Below are 21,443 nucleotides of genomic sequence, written 5' to 3'. Positions count from 1 at the left end.
TTGTGGTCTGCCAATGAGGAATTTGAAGATCCAGTTGCATCGAGATGAGCAGAGATTCAGTTTCCTGAGTTTGATAACATGTTCGGAGGGGATGACTGTTTTGAAAGCCGAGCTGTAGTTTATGAACAACAGTCTGAGCAATGTGTCCAAGCGGCCTAGTGCAGATTGGAGAGCCAGCAAGATCGCATCCCCCATTGATCTATTGCGGCAGTAGGAAAATTGATGTGATTGCAGGTTCTTGTTGAGGAAGGGGTTGTTATGCACCATAACCAACCTCTCAAAGCACTTCATTACCATGAACGTTAGTGCCACTATTTGGTAGTCATTGACATATGTCACCATTCTTTTCTTGGGCACCAGTATTTTTGTTGCCCTTTTAAAGCGGGTGGGAATCTTGGACCATAATAATGAGAGGTTGAATATATTTCGAAAAATTCTAGATGGTCCACGCTGGTTTTAAGAATGTGGCCTGATACACCATCAGGTCTGGACGCTTTCAGAGGGTTTACCCTCATGAAGAATCTTCTGCTGCGTTTTATTGGTGTATTATAGGCATATTGGTGTTCTCCCTTTCAAGGTGAGTGTAGGACGAATTGGGCATGGCCAGACGTGATGCTTTGCAGTTGCTAGTGCTGCCATTTTGTTTTGCCTTGTAGGAAGTGATAGTACCGTACACCTACCCTGCCCAGTGTACTATTGATGAGGTTAGGATTAGGGATGCGCAGGTAGGTTCTAGAACCTGATGGTTGTAGGGAAGTAGCTGTTCGTGAACCTGGTGGTATGAGACTTCAGGCTTCTATACCACCTGCCCAATAGTAGCAGTGAGAAGAGCGAATGGCCCGGATGGTGGGGATCCTTGATAGGATTAAGAAAAGGGGAGATGCAACGAGACCTGGGTGTCATGGTACACCAGTCATTGAAAGTAGGCATGCAGGTGCAGCAAGCAGTGAAAAAAGCGAATGGTGTGTTAGCATTCATAGCAAAAGGATTTGAGTATAGGAGCAGGGAGGTTCTACTGCAGTTGTACAGGGTATTGGTGAGACCACACCTGGAGTATTATGTACAGTTTTGGTCTCCAAATCTGAGGAAAGACATTCTTGCCTTAGAGGGAGTACAGAGAAGGTTCACCAGACTGATTCCTGGGATGTCAGGACTTTCATATGAAGAAAGACTGGATAGACTCGGCTTGTACTCGCTAGAATTTAGAAGATTGAGGGGGGATCTTATAGAAACTTACAAAATTCTTAGGGGGTTGGACAGGCTAGATGCAGGAAGATTGTTCCCGATGTTGGGGAAGTCCAGGACAAGGGGTCACAGTTTAAGGATAAAGGGGAAATCCTTTAGGACCGAGATGAGAAAAACATTTTTCACACAGAGAGTGGTAAGTCTCTGGAACTCTCTGCCACAGAAGGTAGTTGAGGTCAGTTCATTAGCTATATTTAAGAGGGAGTTAGATGTGGCCCTTGTGGCTAAAGGGATCAGGGGGTATGGAGAGAAGGCAGGTACAGGATACTGAGTTGGATGATCAGCCATGATCATATTGAATGGCGGTGCAGGCTCGAAGGGCCGAATGGCCTACTCCTGCACCTATTTTCTATGTTTTTATATTCCATGCAGCCTCCTTGAAGCAGTGCCTCGCGTGGATGTTTTCGATGGTGTGGAAGGTTGTACCTGCGAAGGACTGGAGTGCTGGAGTAACTCAGGCAACATCTCTAGAGAACATGGATAGGTGATGTTTTAGATCGGGACTCTTCTTCAGGATCTTAACTGTAATACTTCATATTATTATTTTTAGCTGCCAAAATATTCAGTTATAAGAGTGTAAAACAGACACTTCCTTCTATTTTAAGAAAAACATTTTTAATCCATGGCAGCATTCTCCTTTGAAAAGCAATCAATACATCTGTGGGCCAACATTACTTCAGTATATTTTGAGAAGTGTCAGAAATTTAAAACTAGAGAAATTCACTTAAGTGGAAACGTTGGCAATCAGGGAAAACTAATGTATAACTAAGCTATAAAAATTAAAGTGCTATTGAAAAGTAAACTACTGTGAAAATGTAGATCAGTGTATTCATGCTGGTAAAAAAAAGAACCTTTCAGTACAAACCCACTGCACATATTGCAGCACATAAATGCTCAAATGGATTGCATTAATCTGGGTTATATTTTGGTTGCCAGCAATAAAAGTTAAAGGTAAATCTTTTTTTTATACTGCAGCATAATACAAACTGATTCCTCACATTCTTCTGGGGTACACAAAATTGCTGGAGGAACTCAGCGGGTGCAGCAGCATCTATGGAGCGAAGGAAATAGGCGACGTTTCGGGCCGAAACCCTTCTTCAGACTGATGGGGGGTGGGGAAAGAAAGAAGGAAAAAGGGAGGAGGAGGAGGAGCCCGAGGGCGGGCGGATGGGAGGGTGGGAGGAGACAGCTAGAGGGTGAAGGAAGGGGAGGAGACAGCACAGGCTAGCCAAATTGGGGGAATTCAATGTTGATGCCATAAGGGCGCAAGGACCCCAGACGGAATATGAGGTGCTGTTCCTCCAATTTCCGCTGTTGCTCACTCTGGCAATGGAGGAGACCCAGGACAGAGAGGTCGGATTGGGAATGGGAGGGGGAGTTGAAGTGCTGAGCCACCGGGAGGTCAGGTAGGTTATTGCGGACTGAGCGGAGGTGTTCGGCGAAACGGTCGCCCAACCTACGCTTGGTCTCACCGATGTAAATTAGCTGACATCTAGAGCAGCGGATGCAGTAGATGAGGTTGGAGGAGATACAGGTGAACCTTTGTCGCACCTGGAACGACTGCTTGGGACCTTGAATGGAGTCGAGGGGGGAGGTGAAGGGACAGGTGTTGCATTTCTTGCGGTTGCAACGGAAAGTGCCCGGGGAGGGGGTAGTGCGGGAGGGAAGGGAAGAATTGACGAGGGAGTTGCGGAGGGAGCGGTCTTTGCGGAAGGCAGACATGGGGGGAGATGGGAAGATGTGGCGAGTGGTGGGGTCACGTTCTTGTTCTCCCTTATCCATTCTATTTGTTACATCCTCAAAAAATCACCAATGATTTCCCCTTCATAAAGCCATGCTGACTTTGACCGATCCATTCACTGCTTTCCAATTGCGCTGCTGTAACATCTTTAATAATCGACTACAGCATCTTCCCCATTATCGATGTAAGGCTAACTGGTCTATAATTCAGTTTTCTCTCTCCCTCCTTTCTTAAAAAGTGGAGTTACATTGGCTACATTCCAGTCCACAGTCACTGATCCAGAGTCGAGAGAACATTGGAAAATGATCACCAATGCATCCACGATTTCAAGGGCAACCTCCTTGAGTACACTGGGATGCAGACCATCAGGCCCTGGGGATCTATCTGCCTTCAGTCCCAACAGTTTACCTAACACCATTTCCTGACTGATGTGGATTCCCTTCAGTTCCTCCCTCCCACTAGATCCTCGATCCCCTAGTATTTCAGGAGATTGTTTGTGTCTTCCTTAGTGAAGGCAGAAACAAAGTACTTGTTTAACTGTTCTGCCATTTCCTTGTTTCCCATTATAAATTCCCGTCTCTGACTGTAAGGGACCTGCATTCGTCTTCACTGACCATTTCCTTTTTACATACCAGAAGAAACTTTTAGTCAGTTTTTATATTCCCCTGCAAGCTTTTTTTCGTGCTCTTTTTTTCTCTCTTAATTAACCCCTTTGTCCTCCTCTGTTGAGTTCCAAATTTCTCCGTGGTCTGGTTTGCCGCTTCTTCTGACCAATTTATATGCCTCTGCCTTGGATTTAACACTATCCTTGACTTCCCTCGTCAGCCACGGTTGAGCCGCCTTCCCAGGTTTATTTTTTCGCTAAACTGGGATGAATAATTTCTGGAGTTCATCCATGCCGTCTTTAAATCTTTGCCATTGCATCTCCACTGTCAACCCTTTGAGTATAATTTGCCAGTCTATCCTAGCCAATTCCCGTCTCATGCCTTCAAAGTCTCCTTTATTTAAGTTCAGGACCCTAGTCTCTGAATTAACCGTGTCATTCTCTATCCTAATGCAGAATTCCACCATATTATGGTCACTATTGCCAAGGGGCTTTGCACAACAAGATCGCTAACTAATCCTTCCTCATTACACATCACCCAGTCTAGGATGGCCGGCCCTCTAGTCGGTTCCTCAACATATTGGTTTAAAAACCCATCCCGTATACATTCCAATAAATCTTCCTCCTCAACACTGTTACCAATTTGGTTGGCCCAATCTATATGTAGATTAAAGTCACCCTTGATAACCACTGTACCTTTGCTACACGCATCCCTAATTTCCTGCTTGATGCTATCCCCAACCTCCCTACTGCTGTTTGGAGGTTTGGATACAACTGGTGTGTAAACAAGTGGGCTAAGAATGAATGTGTGATGAGTCCATCGATCTCGCGATATTGCGGATGACGTCACACAGAGCCCCGCCGTCACGTGACCGGGACCCAAGGACGTGACGTAGAATCAATGGAGGGCCGGGACCTGGCGGCTCCTCCTTCTGCAGCGGCAACCGGCAACATCCGCCTTTCACTCGCTCAACAACCGCCATTAAACCCCTTGTTTCATTTGTACAAAAACACATACATTTCCTTCCACGCCGTGACGCTCAACAGCAGCGCCGGCCTCAAAAATGACGAACGGTTTCTCGACCGTGCGCCGCAGCCGCGCCGACGCGTCATGCAGTGGTGGGGACGTCATCTTCACGGGCCCCGCCCCCCTGCGCTGGCTGAGGGCGAGATGACGTCACCAGCCCTGGCCCCTTTGCCCCGAACTGACAGGGCGAGGTGACGTCACCTCCCCAGCGCTGGCTGAGGGCGCGGTTACGTCACCTCCCCGGCGCTGGCGGAGGGCGCGGTTACGTCACCTCCCCGGCGCTGGTTGAGGGCGAGGTGACGGCTGGGAAACGGGAGCTCGCCGGTTTCATGGCGGCCATGTCGGATCGGAAGTGAAGTGAAGGAGAGAAGCGAGAGCTGAAGGAAAAATTACAGTAACCGGCCGCCAGGAACGGAAACCGCTTTCCCATAGTTGGGAGAGAAGGACCAGCCATCGATAACGAGGGGGAAAGAAGCGGCGTTGGGGGGGGAAAGTTTCGATATTTCGGATGGTTTAACATTTCCCCCCCCAATACAATATAAAAGGGACAATGGCGGATCCGGCGGAGTGCAGCATAAAAGTGATGTGCCGATTCAGGCCGCTGAATGGTTCGGAAGTCCAACGCGGTGATAAATGTATCTGCAAATTTCATGGGGAAGAAACGGTGGTGGTCGGGGTGAGTGTTGATTTTCTGCTTGCTGTCATCCGCCCGGTATTCTGTAAAGTAACCTTGTAAATTATTTTGCATAATAGACAAGCTCAAGTTTGATCTGTGAGTGAATCTGTTGCTGAAACCGGTGGCAGGAGGTGCCCGAAAGTGAGTTGGAGCTGTAAAACCCAATGCATTCATCTGTCAAGGCGTCACGTCGAAGTGTGTGCTGTTTAAAAAAACTTCTCCCAAGTCTGTTACTGGTTGAATTTTATTTTTAGAGTAGAATCGAAGATTAATTCGCACCTGGAATACTGCATAATGCCACGTTTTATTTTGGAGTTGGGTGTGGGTGTTTTAAAATGTACAGGAAAAACACCCTGTAAATCTTGGTCTGGGTGCAATTCTTAGAGCTCGTGGCGAATAGGCTGGACCTTAAGTTGACATTGGTGTCGATCATCTTTTTTGTATATTTATTTTGGGAGGAGGCGTTGGAATGATCTCTTCTGCTTATTAGGCGATCCCCAGAAATGAATCGAGATTTCTAAAAGACAAACTTTCTTTTGTGCATTTGAATAATATATTAGTTCAGATTATCTTAAGTGATTGAAGATGTAGGAAGATACAGCCAGTTTAGATTTGATACTGGCCAGACTTGAAGAATTTCCATCCTGAAAGATGACTGGCCATGAAGGAAGTTTTGGAAAAGTATTTAACAGATGTGCTCAATATTTATGAATCCCTTTGCCTCTAGTGCATGCAATAATCTATATTTTGCCTCCAACAGTAATTCTTATTTATGTAGGAAAGAACTGCAGATGCTGGTTCAAATCAAAGGTAGACACAACGGGACAGGCAGCATCTCTGGAGAGAAGGAATGGGTGATGTTTCAGGTCGAGACCATTCTTCAGACTGATGTCAGGGGAGTGGATGGTACAGAGATAAAATGTTTTCGGAGACAGTAAGACTGGTGGGAGAACTGGGGAGGGGATGGAGAGAGGGAAAGCAAGGGTTACTTGAAGTTAGAGAAATCAATGTTCATACCGCTGGGGTGCAAGGTACCCAAGAAAAATATGAGGTGCTGTTTCTCCAATTTGTGCTGGGCCTCACTCTGATAATGGAGGAGGCCCAGGACAGAAAGGTCAGATTGGGAATGGGAAGGGGAGTTAAAGTGTGAGGTGCTGGTTGAAGTCTGTAGAAGGGTCTCGACTCGAAACGTCAACCTTCTCTCCAGAGATGCTGCCTGTCCCGCTGAGTTACTCCAGCATTTTGTGTCTACTTTTGTAATTCTTATTTACCTGTTTCCTGCTTTGTATGGATCCCTGTTACACTTTCCACATTACAGCTAGCAGTGATTAACTTTATCATATCACTGTCTATCTTGAACGGTGTCAGTTCACTACACCAAATCATTTGAAGTGTTAAGACTGCTTTTCTGATAGACAATAGGTGCAGGATCATGGCTGATCATCCCCAATCAGTAACCCGTTCCTGCCTTCTCCCCGTATCCCCCGACTCCATTATTTTTAAGAACCCTATCTAGCTCTCTTTTGAAAGCATCCAGAGAACCTGCCTCCACCGCCCTCTGAGGCAGAGAATTCCACAGACTCACCACTCTCTGTGAGAAAAGATGTTTCCTTTTCTCTGTTCTAAATGGCTTACTCCTTATTCTTAAACGGTGGCCCCTGGTTCTGGACTCCCCCAACATCGGGAACATGTTTCCTGCCTCTAGCGTGTCCAAACCCTTAACAATCATATATGTTTCAATGAGATACCCTCTCATCCTTCTAAACTCCAGAGTGTACAAGCCCAGCTGCTCCATTCTCTCAGCATAGGACAGTCCTGCCATCCCGGGAATTAACCTTGTAAACCTACCCTGCACTCCCTCAATAGCAAGAATGTCCTTCCTCAAATTACAGGACCAAAACTGTACACAATACTCTAGGTGTGGTCTCACTAGGGCTCTGTACAACTGCAGAGGACCTCTTTGCTCCTATATTTGATTCCTCTTGTTATAAAGGCCAACATGCCATTCGCTTTCTTCACTGTCTGCTGTACCTGCATGCTTACTTTCATAGACTGATGTACAAGGACCTCCCCTTTTCCCAACTTGGCTCCATTTAGATAGTACTCTGCCTTCCTGTTTTTGCTACCAAAGTGGATAACCTCACATTTATCCGCATTAAACTTAATCTGCCCTCTCCCCCAACTTGTCCAAGTCACCCTGCATTCTCATAGTATCCTCCTCACAGTTCACACTGGTTGTAGTAAATATTGCAAAATGTTCCACAATGCTTCCCAATGACACTATTAATCAAAAATTAACACTAAGGGTTATAAAGAGCATTGGAGTTGCATTCTAGAAATACGTCCTACTAAATGATAAGAATGATCTTTAGTTTAACTAGTTTCACCTTTGCCCCAGACCCGTTAATTTCTTTGGTTAATGATAATTTTTCAATCTTTGAGAATTGACAATTGGCCTAATCTTTAATTGTCTTTGCAGATGAAGGTGACTGAATTTCTACCATCTTAACATGTAGGACTGATTTGCATCTTCATTTCTGAAAGACCTGGCTCCAATTTCTAATGCTGTGCCCTCAGAATTACCAATATGCAGAAACAGCCGTGCTTCTCTGAAGAAGTTCAATCAATCACAATTTAAATTCCGGGAGCCACAATTTCAGTGTTGTGGAATAATATCTTTCTGTTAATCTACTTTGTCCTCCCTCTAAGGCAATAACATTGTTTTTAATTTTTGTTGTCCAAAACTGCAATAATTTTGGCCGTATAAGTTTCAGTCTGAAAATATTAAGGTCATTAGAATTATTGTTTGTTTGTATTCGTCCATAATCGCTCTGGGTGCATAGTTCTCGTTGGTCCTTCACTGCTTGTAGGTTTTCAGCTGATTCCTTAATTCCTTTTAGGCAAGTGTCTCAAGTGAACATTTTTGATTCATGCTTAAATTTACTTGCCACACACTTATCCATTCAATTTATTTATATTTTTGTAATTTGGTGCATCTGCTTATTTTGTGCTATCGACAAACGTACGCGTGGCTTTCCATCTCATAATCTGTGTCATTTTAAAAGTGGGCTCATTATTTGCAAGCCCAAGACACATCCTTGCTGGATCCCAGGGAGGATCTTATTAGGAACCAACAGTTACGTGTTTTCAACTTGAATTTGTCTCACTATTTCCTAGTCAGCATGATAAATTGCATGAACTTTAACTTCAGCTATCTCTTATGAAGGACTTTTCCAAATGCTTTCTGGGCATCCTTGTAAGTTACTTCCATTAACATTCCCTGTTTCGTACTTCAATAATCTTTTATCAGTTTGTCAATTGGGTTCAAACAGCATGATCTGTCTTTGACAAATTCATCCTGACTTTATGATTGACTGAAAATGTAAGATGTACAGCCATCAGTCCTCAATAATTTCTTGATAATTACTGAATTGGCTAACTGATCTATAGTTCCTTATAGTTTATATTGATCCTGTCTTAAACATTTATATGGTAAGATTTTCCAAATAGATCGAAGATTGGAAAATTATAAAGAGCATCTGCAATGTTCTTAGCTTTGAACTCTTGGAATGGAAGCAAACTAGACCTATTGTAATCCATTTTTGAGTTTATTTTCTTTTATAATATTGTAGGTTATATTAATTTTGGCCATGTATATTTCTCATTCAGTTTTTGCTTTCTTGATAGAAACAAAAAACTGCAGATGTTCGTTTACAAAAAAAGACACACAGTGTTGGAGTAACTCAGCAGGTCAAGCAGCATCTCTGTAGAACATGGATAGGTGATGTTTCAGGTCGGGACCCTTCTTCAGACAGTCCCAACCCAAGACATTACCTGTCCATGTTCTCCAGAGATACTACCTTTTACTTTCTTGATATTAGGGTACTGACCTTTTCTGTGTCCCCTGACAAAACATGATCTATCAATGCAGCTATTTTTGTGTTGTTTACCAATATTATCAATTTAAAAAGACGACATTTCTGTCAACCACCCCATTTTTACTAATATAATTGTACCATTGCTTGTTTTTTTGTACCCTTACAAGTTTCATTTTCACTTTTTTTACTTCTAATCTGTTTTAGAATTTGTATATTTCCTCTTTCGGTATTTACTTTTTTTAACATATTTATAAATATTCTTAGTTTTCATTAATGTTTGTTTTTTAAATTAGGAATTTAGATTTCTTGTTTTTTGCATGATCATTCTGATTCTGCAACATAATAATAATTACTTTTAGATATCTCAGTTCTGCAATTACTTTTCCAGTTTGTTAGGAGTTGTTAAGCCTTCTAAGATTTTTTTTAAAGAGCCTCTTGTTTGGTCTTGAATGTAATGTTGCAAAAAAACCTTTGCTTACATTTCAGAGACTTGCCACTCAGCTTTCAGATATGAACAGTCTGCTTGTCCATAACTACATGCAAATTAACCTTCAACCCTTGTAACAGTATATTTAGTTATCAGTCCTGGTCATTTTGAAGCCATGATTTGGAAATGGCTATACTATGTTATACTCTCCAAGTTGAATTTTGACTGTAATTCATTTACTTTGTCTTGTACTCCATGCATGTGCAAGAATAGTTTTTTTCTGCCCCACCTTTCTGGGATTTTACCTTTCTCCTTGTATGATTGCTTTATGTATTTCTGTATTTTTTGTTATAGGAGTGGCTGGATGTGACAAATAGCCTGCTGTCTTTCTTTCCACCTATTGCGGAATCTACCTTTTCCTACTGAAAACCCGCCCTCCCGAAACCTGATAATTACTCTACATTGTATTCCACAGGAATCTAACCACTGTTCCCCCTTTATGAAGCTAGATACAGCATAAAGCACCTAGATGGAGTTGGTCTGTTCCCCTACAACACTGATACCAGTTAACCACAAAATGAAACCTATCTGTTTTATAGCATTCCTAATTTGTTTATTCCTGTTCCTTTTGCATGAAGTACAGTTCATTAAAAAATATAACCCTTTATGTTCCTTATCTTGTTTTGGCTGCCAGAAACAGTTATACTCGAAACAAAATATCTTCCTAACTCTTTCTTAATTTGTTCATTCCAATGTAGATCGCAACAACATCATCTTCCATTGATAATGTTTTACCTTCACTCTTGAGAGACCTTTGCCTAAGTTAGACAGCATGTATATTGCACCCTTCACTATGCAGGATACTGTATCTATATAATGGAATTTTATTCAACTACTGTATTACTGTTCCTTTCCTGCTCCTGCTAATCCTATTCATCCTCCTATCCTATGTTTATTATTGTGATTCGACTCTCGGTCCTTATTATCTGTCACCCAAAAAAGATAAATTCATTTCACCTGTTGCTAGGATCGGGTTCTTTTTTCTCTCCTTTGGTTTCTCCCCAAACCGATCCTATGTCTCCTCTACGAAGCGTGATAAAGGAGCACCCTATCCAGCACTACTTATCCTTCTTTACATGACTGGTGTCTCCAAGTCATTTTTCAATTCAGTGACTCAGAAGGAGAGAGATCTGTTTTAGAGATAGACACAAAAAGCTGGGTCAGACGGCATCTCTGGAGAAAAGGAATAGGTGACGTCTAGGGCCAAGACCCTTCTTCAGACGGTTCACTTGGGCTAAGTCTCACTCTCCACATGTTCTGATTGACACTTCCTAGTGTAATCTATTATTCATATTTGTAATGCTTTAACTTGCCTGTGCAAATAATTTTTCGCTTCACTAAAACATAGTTAAGCAACACTGGTTATTTTCAACTGGATTTTGTTCTACCAAATACATGAAAATAAGCTATTTAACATTTCAAATGCATTTCCATTGGCATTACAATATTGTCCAGAAGAGACTTCCATGTGCATGCTTGTAAAGCTGGGCATTGTTATTTTTGCACAACCACCAATTAAATGGATTAATGAATGGATTAATGAATTAACTGCCTAAAATTTTATGAAGTTTCAATGGTTTTAATGAGATCAATTTGCATTGATTGTTTTTGTGAATTTCAATTATATATGGAAAGTACTGCATAATAGTTCAACCGGTTATAGAATTGTTTATCAATGTGTACAAACCACAAAATCAAATGGGGGAAAATTCATGCAATGCCTTAGCAGCTCAGTATTTAATCTCAGTTTTCATTTGTTTTTCTTGGTCTAACCCCATTCTCCTCTTCTGAGGTAAGGAGGTAGTCTGTGCCCATGGCATGGCACGATTGACATTCAGTTTTGGAATTTTTAAGCCGGTAAATATCACAAGGCGTTGATCACTTCCATCAAGAGTTTAATTGTTCTCCTTTGATATTACCATTATTGAATCCCCAACATCCTCCTCTGAGTTGGGACTGTTCCTATTGGCCTCACTTTGAGTGTTGTCTGTAAGAATTGGATATGGGTGCAGAGTCTCCTGTGGTACGTGACTCATATACTGCTGTGAAGCATTTCCGCATCCACGTAGTGCAAGTCAGGAGCATATTGGAATATTTAACATTTTATTGGAGGAATGGAAAGTAGTTTAGTATAGAGTTACGGAGTGGAAACTTGTCCTTCAGCCCACTGAATCCGTGTCTACCAATCATCAACTGTACACTAAACGACCTAAAGTTATGGAGTAACTCGGCGGGTCAGGCAGCATCTCTGGAGAACATGGATGGGTGATGTTTTGGGGCAAGACTTCTTCAGTCACCTTCTATGGTATCCTAGTTTTGCATCCTACACATGAGGGGCAATTTTCAGAAACCAATTAACCTAAAAACTTGCACGTCTTTGGAATGTGGGAGGAAACCGGAGCAGCTGGAGAAAACCCACATGGTCACAGGGAGAACGTACAAACTCCATACAGACAGCATCCGTAGATCGAACCCTGGTCTCTGGCACTGTAAGACAGCAACTCTACCACTGCACAATGTGCTGCATGATATTAGTTACGTGGAGAGATTAGACAACCTTGGCTAGGTTTCCACTGAAGTGTTGGAAGTTGAAAGAGGCGTCTGTTCCCAGAGGACATAGATTTATTTTGTGAGGGGAAATGTTTAAAGGAGATGTGCGGGGCAGGTGTTTTCCCTACAGAAAGTGGTAGGTCCCTGGAATGTGTTGTCATGGGAGGTGATAGAAGCAGATATGGAAGTTGCATTTATGAGGCATCTGAACAGTCACATGAACAGATAATGAATAAAGGGATACAGACCACATGCAGGCAGGTGGTATTAGCTACTTTGGCATCATGTTGAAATGGACCAGGTGGGTTGAAGGGGCACAGTGTTCCTGCGCTACACTGTTCTGTGATTACAGCTCCAACACACTCAGTACACAACATCATCCATCATGCCATAACCTTCTTGATGTACACAGCAGCAGTTGCTATAATTTTTTTTAATGGCACTTTTGAAACTGTCTCAAAGCTGTGTGACTACCTGCATAGTGAAAAATGAGTTCTTGAAGAAGACCTTGATAAATGCCAGTTATTGGCCATCTTCATCTAGAGGTAGCCTTGACATTTAGCAACATTATCATCAGAGAGTCTCCTGACATCAGCATCATCGGACTTGCCATTGATGCAACAGGATGAACCAAATAATACTGCATCTACCAGAACAAGGTCAATGGCTGAGTATCCTACGATGAATAACTTGCTTCCCGACATCCTAACGCTGTCCCACCAGCCACAAAGCACAAATCTAGTCTCTGTAGTATTTGACCTTTTGGATAAATACAACTCAAGCAACAGACCACGAACTTTACACCATTTAGCACTTATCTCCTTGCAAGATTGATACCACACCAGCACTCTGAATATTAATTCTATCACCACCCAGGCACAATGGGTGCAATGTGTGTTATCCATAAAACGCTCTGCTTTCAATCACTTTGGCTAATCCAAGAGTACATCCCAAAGTTGTCATCTACCAATGAGGAGGACAAGAGCTTCAGATGCAGAGAAACAGTTGCATAACAACTGAATTTGGATAGTCACCATTCATTTATTATTGTTGTGACTAATGCTTGGAACTGACTGCCTAATAATGTTTTGGGATTACCTTAACCAACTGCCGTGGTTCAAGAAGATGACTTTGCTTTTTCAAGGGCAATTAACAACTGAATAACAATGCTGGCTGTGCCAGTGATGCTCAGATTCTGGAAAATAATTGAATAAAGTAAGATTCCCTCTTTAGCATTAGAAAATTAGCTACAGATCTTAGTCTTATCAAACTGCTCACATGCTGTGTAGACCTTTCATTATAAAGGATAACTGTTTATGAATGAAGATCTTTATGCTGATGCCCTAACTATAGTGTATGAATGTTTCCAAATACTTTTAAAATCCTTGGATGAAAGCATCTATCGCAGATGACTTGTCATTCTAGTGTAATTATTTTTATTGCTGCTGTTTTACTTGAGTTTAGTTTATTATCATGTATATCGAGGTACAGTGAAAAACGTTTGTGTGCTAACCAGTCAGCGGAAATACAATGCATGATTACAATCAAGCCATCTACAGTGTACAGACGCATGATAATGGGAATTACGTGAATAATGTTTAGTTCAAAATTCCAGTACAGTCCAATCAAAGATATTCCAGGGTCTCCAATGTGGTACTTCGTAGTTTAGGACTGCTCTCTAGTTGTTAGTAGAAAGGTTCAGTTGCCTGATAACAGTTGGGAAGAAACTGTCCCTGAATCTGGAGGTCAAGTCAAGTCAAGTCAGATTTATTCATCACGTGCACATAAAGTGCAGTGAAATAGGTGTTTGTTTTCACACTTCTGTGCCTCCTGCCTGATGGGAGAGTAGAGTAGAGAAGGGAGAGTGGCCGGGGTGCTACACGTCCTTTATTATGCTGGTGGCCTTACCGAGGCAGCGTGAGGTGTAAATGGAGTCGATGGAAGGGAGGTTGGTTTGTGTGATGGTCTGGGCTGCGTCCACAATCTCTGCAATTTCTTGCGGTCTTGGGTGTAGCTGTTCCCAAACCAAGCTGCGATACATCCCGATAAAATGCTTTCTACGGCACCCCTGTAGAAGTTGGTAAGAGTTTTTGGGGACATGGCGGACTTCCCAGGAGGTGACGATGTTGGTATATTCATTTAGACTCAGTATTCATTCAGAGAATCTTTGTATTGTTCCCGACCTAATGAAGTGGAAATCGAATGACATCAGCTAGTGTAAGACAGTGCTATATTCCAAGTGGGAAATGCTGCAATTGGTTAGGCTTTATGGGAGGCAGGGATATTTGAAAAAATAACTGGTGTAGATTCGAACAAGTTTTAAGGCCAAACAAATAAAGCAATCAGAATGTCTGTTACATTAAAAAAGAAAAAATTACGTTTTTTTAATAATTATGGCATCCTAAGAAGCCAAAACAGGTAAACTGGCAGAATATGAGCCCACTAGATATTGACAAACGAGACGGAGCAAGCGAGATGAGAAACAATTTTGTTTCCAACAACTGATGGGAGAAGCTATAGTTTTCCATCAGGATCGTTCTATAATAAGGGCATGGTATAAACCTACAATGAAACGGCAAGGATCATTATTTACTTATTAGATCTTTGTTCCAAAAGGTGCAGTGAATATTAGAATATTTGTTTGCATATAACTCTTCCATTGATAACCATTAATTTAATCTACTTAATTTATTTTAGGATTATGTATGACTTCAGTTTACTAGCCATGGAAAGATGGCTAGAATTATAAGAGATTTACCAAGCAATTTCCCTAAATGTGTGTACGTTAAAAATAAGGTTGACTTTTCGTTATAACTTTGACCTTGATTGTGACAAGTGTTTCTCATAATATTTCTTGCATTAGGAATTTGAGAAGAAATCTGTGTTGACACTTGTAATATTTCTTGTACTGAGAACAAACAGAGGTCAGCTTAAATGTTGGACAAAAGATGCAAGGGTGATACAGCTGGTAACATTTTTACAAAGGTTAATTGTGACCTGGAATGCACTAGCTCTGGGCCTGCAAAGCAGAGTTTGATAGGCACTTTGGTAACCAGCTTGGAGGGGATAAACACTGTCTATGAACAACAGCCTGACGTATGTGTTTTTATTGTCCAAGTGAAGAGTGGAGAGCCAGTGAGAGAGAGTGCATCCTCTGACCTGTTGTGGCGGGTACAGGTTTTTGTTGAGGTAGGTGTTGATATGCGCCATAACCAACCTCTCAAAGCACTTCACCACGTCACCTTGGGCACTGATATTATTGATGCCCTTTAAATCAGAGGGGAATCTCGGACCTCAGTAATGAGAGGGTGAAGATGTTCGCAAAATCTCGAGCCAGTTGGTCTGCATGGGTTTTAAGAACAAGACCAGGTATGCCAACAGGTACAGATGGTTAGAGGCTTCAGCCTCTGGATCTTCTGACATTGGCCTCTGTAACTGAGATGTAATAAACAAACAAAGTTCAATAAAGTAAAAATATACCAGCATAATGCAAAAAAACAGGCAACCCAGGCATCACCCAACGCATCACCGGTTCCTCGCTCCCCTCCATTGAGTCTGTCCAAAGCAAGCGTTATCTGCGGAGGGCGCTCAGCATCGCCAAGGACTGCTCTCACCCCAACCATGGACTGTTTACCCTCCTACCATCCGGGAGGCGCTACAGGTCTCTCCGTTGCCGAACCAGCAGGTCCAGGAACAGCTTCTTCCCGGCGGCTGTCACTCTACTCAACAACGTACCTCGGTGACTGCCAATCACCCCCCCACCCCCCGGACACTTATTATCACTTATTATTATTTATTTAAATCATTTGCTATGTCGCTCTTCCAGGGAGATGCTAAATGCATTTCGTTGTCTCTGTACTGTACACTGACAATGACAATTAAAATTGAATCTGAATCTGAATCTGAATCTGAATTCATAGCTTGGCGTTTAGTTGGAGTTTGCAGTGTTCGATAGCCTGATGGTTGTAGGGAAGAAGCTGTCCCTGGACATGAAAGTTTTCAGGCTCCTGTCCTTCCTGATCGCAGGAGTGCAATGAGAGCATTGGCAGGGTGGTGTGGTTCGTTGATGATGCTATTTGCCTTTTTTAGACAGTTCCTCTTATAGATCTCTTCGGTCGGGAGGCCATTACCTGTGATGGACCGGGCAGTGTTTACTATTTTTTGTAATTTCCTTTGTTCCTGAGTGTTTGAGTTGCCGAGCCATGCAGTGATGCTCTCTACCTGTAGAAGTTCAAGGCAGTATTTGTCAACATACCAAATCTTCTCAAGGAGTAGAGGCATTGATGGGTTTCTTTATGATTGCAACAATGTGTATGTCCAGGACAGATCTGCAGAGATATGCATGCCCAGGAATTTGAAGCTTTTGATTCTCTCCACCACCGACGTTGATGAAGGCAGGTTTGTGGATCCTTGGCCTTCCTCTTCTAAAGCCACCAATTAGTTTCTTGGTTTCACTAGCGTTGAGAGTAAAGGGCCTGTCCCACTTGGCAGTCATTTACGCGACAGGCCGGTAGTGACTGACGCGCGATGGTCGCGTGCGTCATCATGCGTCCGCACAGCCTTCTGGAGCACGTGAAGTCATTTGAAGATAGACACAAAATGCAGGAGTAACTCAGCGGGGCCGGCAGCATCTTTGGAGAGAAGGAATGGATGATGTTTCGGATCGAGACTCTTCTTCAGTCTGAATCCAATCGTCTTGGCCCCGCTCTGGGAGTAGGAGTGGGGGCGGATCCGGATCCGCAACGGCTGTGAGCCCTAGGCCGAGCTCGGCGATCGTTTGCCTGTTTCTGCTGCTGTTGGAGGTGAGACGTTGCACCGTGCCAGGGTCTTGGGCCTGTCCCACTTTGGCTGTCAGTTACGCTACAGGCCGGTGGTGCGTGAAGATTTTGTGCAGGACGAAGTCCACACTCCTCCACACCACTCCATGCACACCTCCCGCGCTACCCACACGCTAGCCGGTCGCGTAAATGGCGCGCGAATGACAGCCAAGTGGGACAGGCCCTTTAGGCACCATTCAATCAGTTGATCAATCTCCCTCATTGTCCTTCGTAGTCTAACCAGAGTGTATATATTATATGTTTATTACCAACATAATTTTTGTGACTTTTAACAGTCTCTTTATTTTAATTGCAGTTTTGCAGTGACTGCGTATCATAACTGGTATTTCTGCTTTAACCAGTTTTTATTCCAATGACCCAATGGGTGGGGTGCCACGACGCCTGGTGCTGGGATCCCAGTGGTTTACAATATATATTAACGATTTAGATGAGGGAATTAAATGTAACATCTCTAAGTTTGCGGATGACACAAAGCTGGGTGGCAGTGTGAGCTGCGAGGAGGATGCTGTAAGGCTGCAGGGTGACTTTGATAGGTTGGGTGAGTGGACAGAAGCATAGCAGATGCAGTATAATGTGCATGTTGTCACTTGCGGGCAGAGTACCAAGGCAAATTCCTTGTATGTGAGTACTTGGTCAAACCTATTCATTTACTCATCATTTATTTATTTGTTTTATTATCAATGTGAGGCTATCCACTTTGGTGGCAAGAATATGAAGGCAGATTATTATCTGAATTGTCAGATTAGGAGAAGGGGAGGTGCAACAAGACCTGGGTGTGCTTGTACATCAGTCACTGAAAGTAAGCATGCAGGTAAAGCAGGCAGTGAAGAAAGCTAATGCTTGGCCTTCATTGCGAGAGGATTTGAGCAAGGAGGTCCTACTGCAGTTGTACAGGGCCCTGGTGGAGTGTTGTGTGCAATTTTGGTCTCCTAATTTGAGGAAGGACATTGGTGCTATTGAGGGAGTGCAGCGTAGGTTCACCAGATTAATTCCCGGGATGGCGGGACTGACATATGAAAGAATGGGTCAACTGGGAAAAATATTCCCGATGTTGGGGGAGTCCAGAACCAGGGGTCACAGTTTAAGATTAAGGGGTAGGCCATTTAGGACTGAGTTGAAAAACGTTTTCCGCCAGAGAATTGTGAATCTGTGGAATTCTCTGTCACAGAAGACAGTGGAGGCCAATTCACTGGATGATTTCAAGAATGGAGGGATATGGGGGGGAAACCGGAACAGGGTACTGATTTTGGATGATCAGCCATGATCATATTGAATGTCTTGAAGGGCCGAATGGCCTACTCCTGCACCTATTTTCTATGTTTCTATGACCCATTGTTGTTAAATGGGATTAATATAGATTAGTATAGATGAGTGCAATGTTGGTGTGGTCTGAATGATTAACCCTATGATGTAAACTACAGTATTGTGATTAAGGAAAAATCAGACGACTATTGTAGCTTTCATGTGATTGCTATTATCAGTGTCTGATTTGCAGTTGATTAGTAAAACAGTACCTTCAACTTATTTCTACCACTTATGGCTATATTGTCAATCATTTGATATTCATATTGTTTGATATGCTTTGGGGAGCAAGAATAAAAATTACTAAATTTGCTTAGTAAAAATCACTAAATTATGAAAAGTGCAGCACGGTGGCGCAGCGGTGAAATTGCTGCCTTACAGCGCCAGAGACCCGGATTCCATCCTGACTACGGGTGCTCTCTGTACAGATTTTCTACGTTCTCCTCGTGACCTACGTGGGTTTTCGCCGGGTGTTCCAGATTCCTCCCACACTCAAGTCACACAGTTTTGTAGGCTAATTGGCTTGGCAAATTGTCCCTACTGTGTGTAGGATAGTGTTAGTGTGCAGAGATCGCTGGTCAGCGTGGACTTGGTGGGCCGAAGGGACTGTTTCCACACTGTATCTCTAAACTAAACTAAAAAATGACCACTAGAAAATTACAAGACCATAGTCAGTTGTTCCCTCAACACATTTTAGGAAGTAAGAGCCATCAGGCTGTGCTTCCCATTTCCTGCTTGAATGTAGAAACTGAAGCAAGGATCCAATACAGAAAGTTATACATTGCTGGTCTGAGGAAACTGACAAGCTCCAACTTGACTGTTTTGGTTCAGGAGATTGGTCCAGTTGCAAACCTAAACGGAAACGCCATTGCTGTCTCAGACGTAAATAGTAGTTTGGACTGCATACCAAAGAAGTAAATTAAAATGTACACCAGTTGGCATACATCTTGGTATGTGACAACGATATACCAATCAACTGCACTTAATTTTCACTGCTCTTTAGTTGCATTGTACCTACAATCTGTAAATAATTGGTTACACGCTCAATCAAATTAATTAAGTTGACCGCATGGTTTACTCTTTGGTTTTGCTTATACCCCAACGACATGGACAATATTCCGCTTTGGCAGCTTACAACCCATTTGTATGAACATTGAATTTTCCAATTTTAGGTAATCTCTAACACCTCCCCCCTTCCCTGTTGTCCAACGATTCTCACCTACTTCTTCCCCAACCCCCCACTCCTCCCCACATTCAATCCCCTGGCTTCACAAGTTGCAACTCTTCAATCTGTCTGTCTCCCACCTCTTGCTGTTATCTCTTGTCTTTGTACCAAACATCTGCCTGTAAATGATGTCGCACAAATGACGTTCAAATGACGTCGTGGGACAGGCCCTTAAGAGCTAAATCTAAGTCTCTTGAAAACATCCAGTGAATTGGCCTCCACTGCCTTCTCTGGCAGAGAATTCCACAAATTCACAACTCTCTGGGTGAATTTTTTTCCCCTCATCTCAGACCTAAATGGCCTAACCCTTATTCTTAAACTGTGACCCCTTCTTCTGGACTCCCCCAACATCAGGATCATTTTTCCTGCATCTACCCAGTCCAATCACTTAAGAATTTTATATGTTTCTATAAGATCCTCTGTCATCCTTCTAAATTCAAGCGAATACAAGCCCAGTCGACCCATTCTTTCATCATATGTCAGTCCCGCCATCCCAGGAATTAACCTGGTGAGCCTACGCTGCACTCCCTCAATAGCAATAATGTCCTTCCTCAAATTATGAGACCAAAATTGCACACACTATTCCAGTGTGGTCTCGACAATATACAATAGGCCATTCGCCCCTTCGACCCAGCACCGCCATTCACTCTGATCATGGCTGTTTATTCACAATCAGTACCCCTTTCCTGTGTTCTCCCCATATCCCTTCACTTCTCTATCTTTAAGAGATCTATCTAATTCTCTTGTAAGCCTCCAGAGAATTGGCCTCCACTGCCTTATGAGGCAGAAGCCCTGTACAACTGCAGTAGGACCTCCTTGCTCCTCAACTCAAATCAAAACAAAACTCAACAGAACAATGATTCTGGCCAAAACATCATCTATCCATGATCTCCAGAGATGCTGCCTGACTCAGAGTTACTCCAGCACTTTGTCCTTTTTCAGTTGACCCTAACCTCTTTCCAGTTACACTGCTATACATTATTGTATTTTTATAATAAGTATCAACTCAACAGGTTTCATTATGTGAAGTGTTGGAAAACTGTATTTTTTTGTTTTTATTCCTTTTGGATATTCTTGCTCTGCTATTTATTATACCAATGTCATTGACAACAAAAGCCACAGACCTAAATGGGATGAGATTGAGAATATTGACTCCAGGAGTTAATTCATTCAGTCTGTGGATTGGATGCGTAGTTGCAAGTGCTTCTGACTTTATTTTTACATTTATCAAGGTCAGTGATGTCAGTGCCCAGAAATGGAACACTTGCGTTTGGCACCCAGTGTTTCCACTGGCATTTTGAGGTCAGGCTAAGCATGGGCTAAAAAGAGCATTCTCAATTGATATGTATTGACTTCAGTGATATATCTCCTTATGCCATTTGATGTTTTCTACTTTGTCTAGCAATCATAAGCATGTTGTTATACCAAAATATTTGTACTTTTTACGATGTCTACTCCTGTGCACTGGAACTTGATCGGAAACAGTTGGAACCCTTTCAGTTACAGTTCACCTAAGGTATGCAAACCCCAATGTTCTGCATAGAACAAAATATATCTTCAATATTCCTACAGCATTTTGGTTTCAGATTAAACATTTGATGAATCTAACATTAAAAAAACCCATTAAGATTGATTGATGGTTTTTGTAACATAGGAATTCAACGAACATACAAATTAGAAATAGCAGAAAACAAAGTGCTGGAGGAATGCAGTGGGTCAGGCAGCATCTGTGAAATCACAGATGATGATCACAGATGCTGTCTAGCCCATCCTATTCCTTCAGCAATTTGTTCGAGATTCCAGACTCTGCTTCTCTTGTGTTTCCAGAAAAAGGAGTAGGATCCACACAGCCCCCTCAAACCTGCTCTGC

General features: G+C 42.6%; 1 protein-coding gene across 3 annotated transcripts in view; it reads left to right on the top strand.

Annotated features, from left to right (window-relative positions):
* Positions 1 to 4,825: 4,825 nt before the first annotated feature.
* Positions 4,826 to 21,443, top strand: part of kif5b (kinesin family member 5B) — a 99,198-nt gene continuing 82,580 nt past the window's right edge. The window contains exon 1 of one of the 3 annotated variants that reach the window (XM_033045386.1): positions 4,826 to 5,293. In XM_033045386.1, coding sequence (XP_032901277.1) covers positions 5,168 to 5,293 — 126 coding nt within the window. In that variant the 5' untranslated portion in view covers positions 4,826 to 5,167. The remainder of the gene's footprint in view (positions 5,294 to 21,443) is intronic. The other 2 variants (XM_033045395.1, XM_033045376.1) reach the window with 2 other exon arrangements.

Source organism: Amblyraja radiata, chromosome 2, assembly GCF_010909765.2.
Source record: "Amblyraja radiata isolate CabotCenter1 chromosome 2, sAmbRad1.1.pri, whole genome shotgun sequence".
Classification (NCBI taxonomy): Eukaryota; Metazoa; Chordata; class Chondrichthyes; order Rajiformes; family Rajidae; genus Amblyraja; species Amblyraja radiata.
Note: the sequence above shows the minus strand (reverse complement) of the source record. Positions and strands in the feature narration are given on the sequence as shown.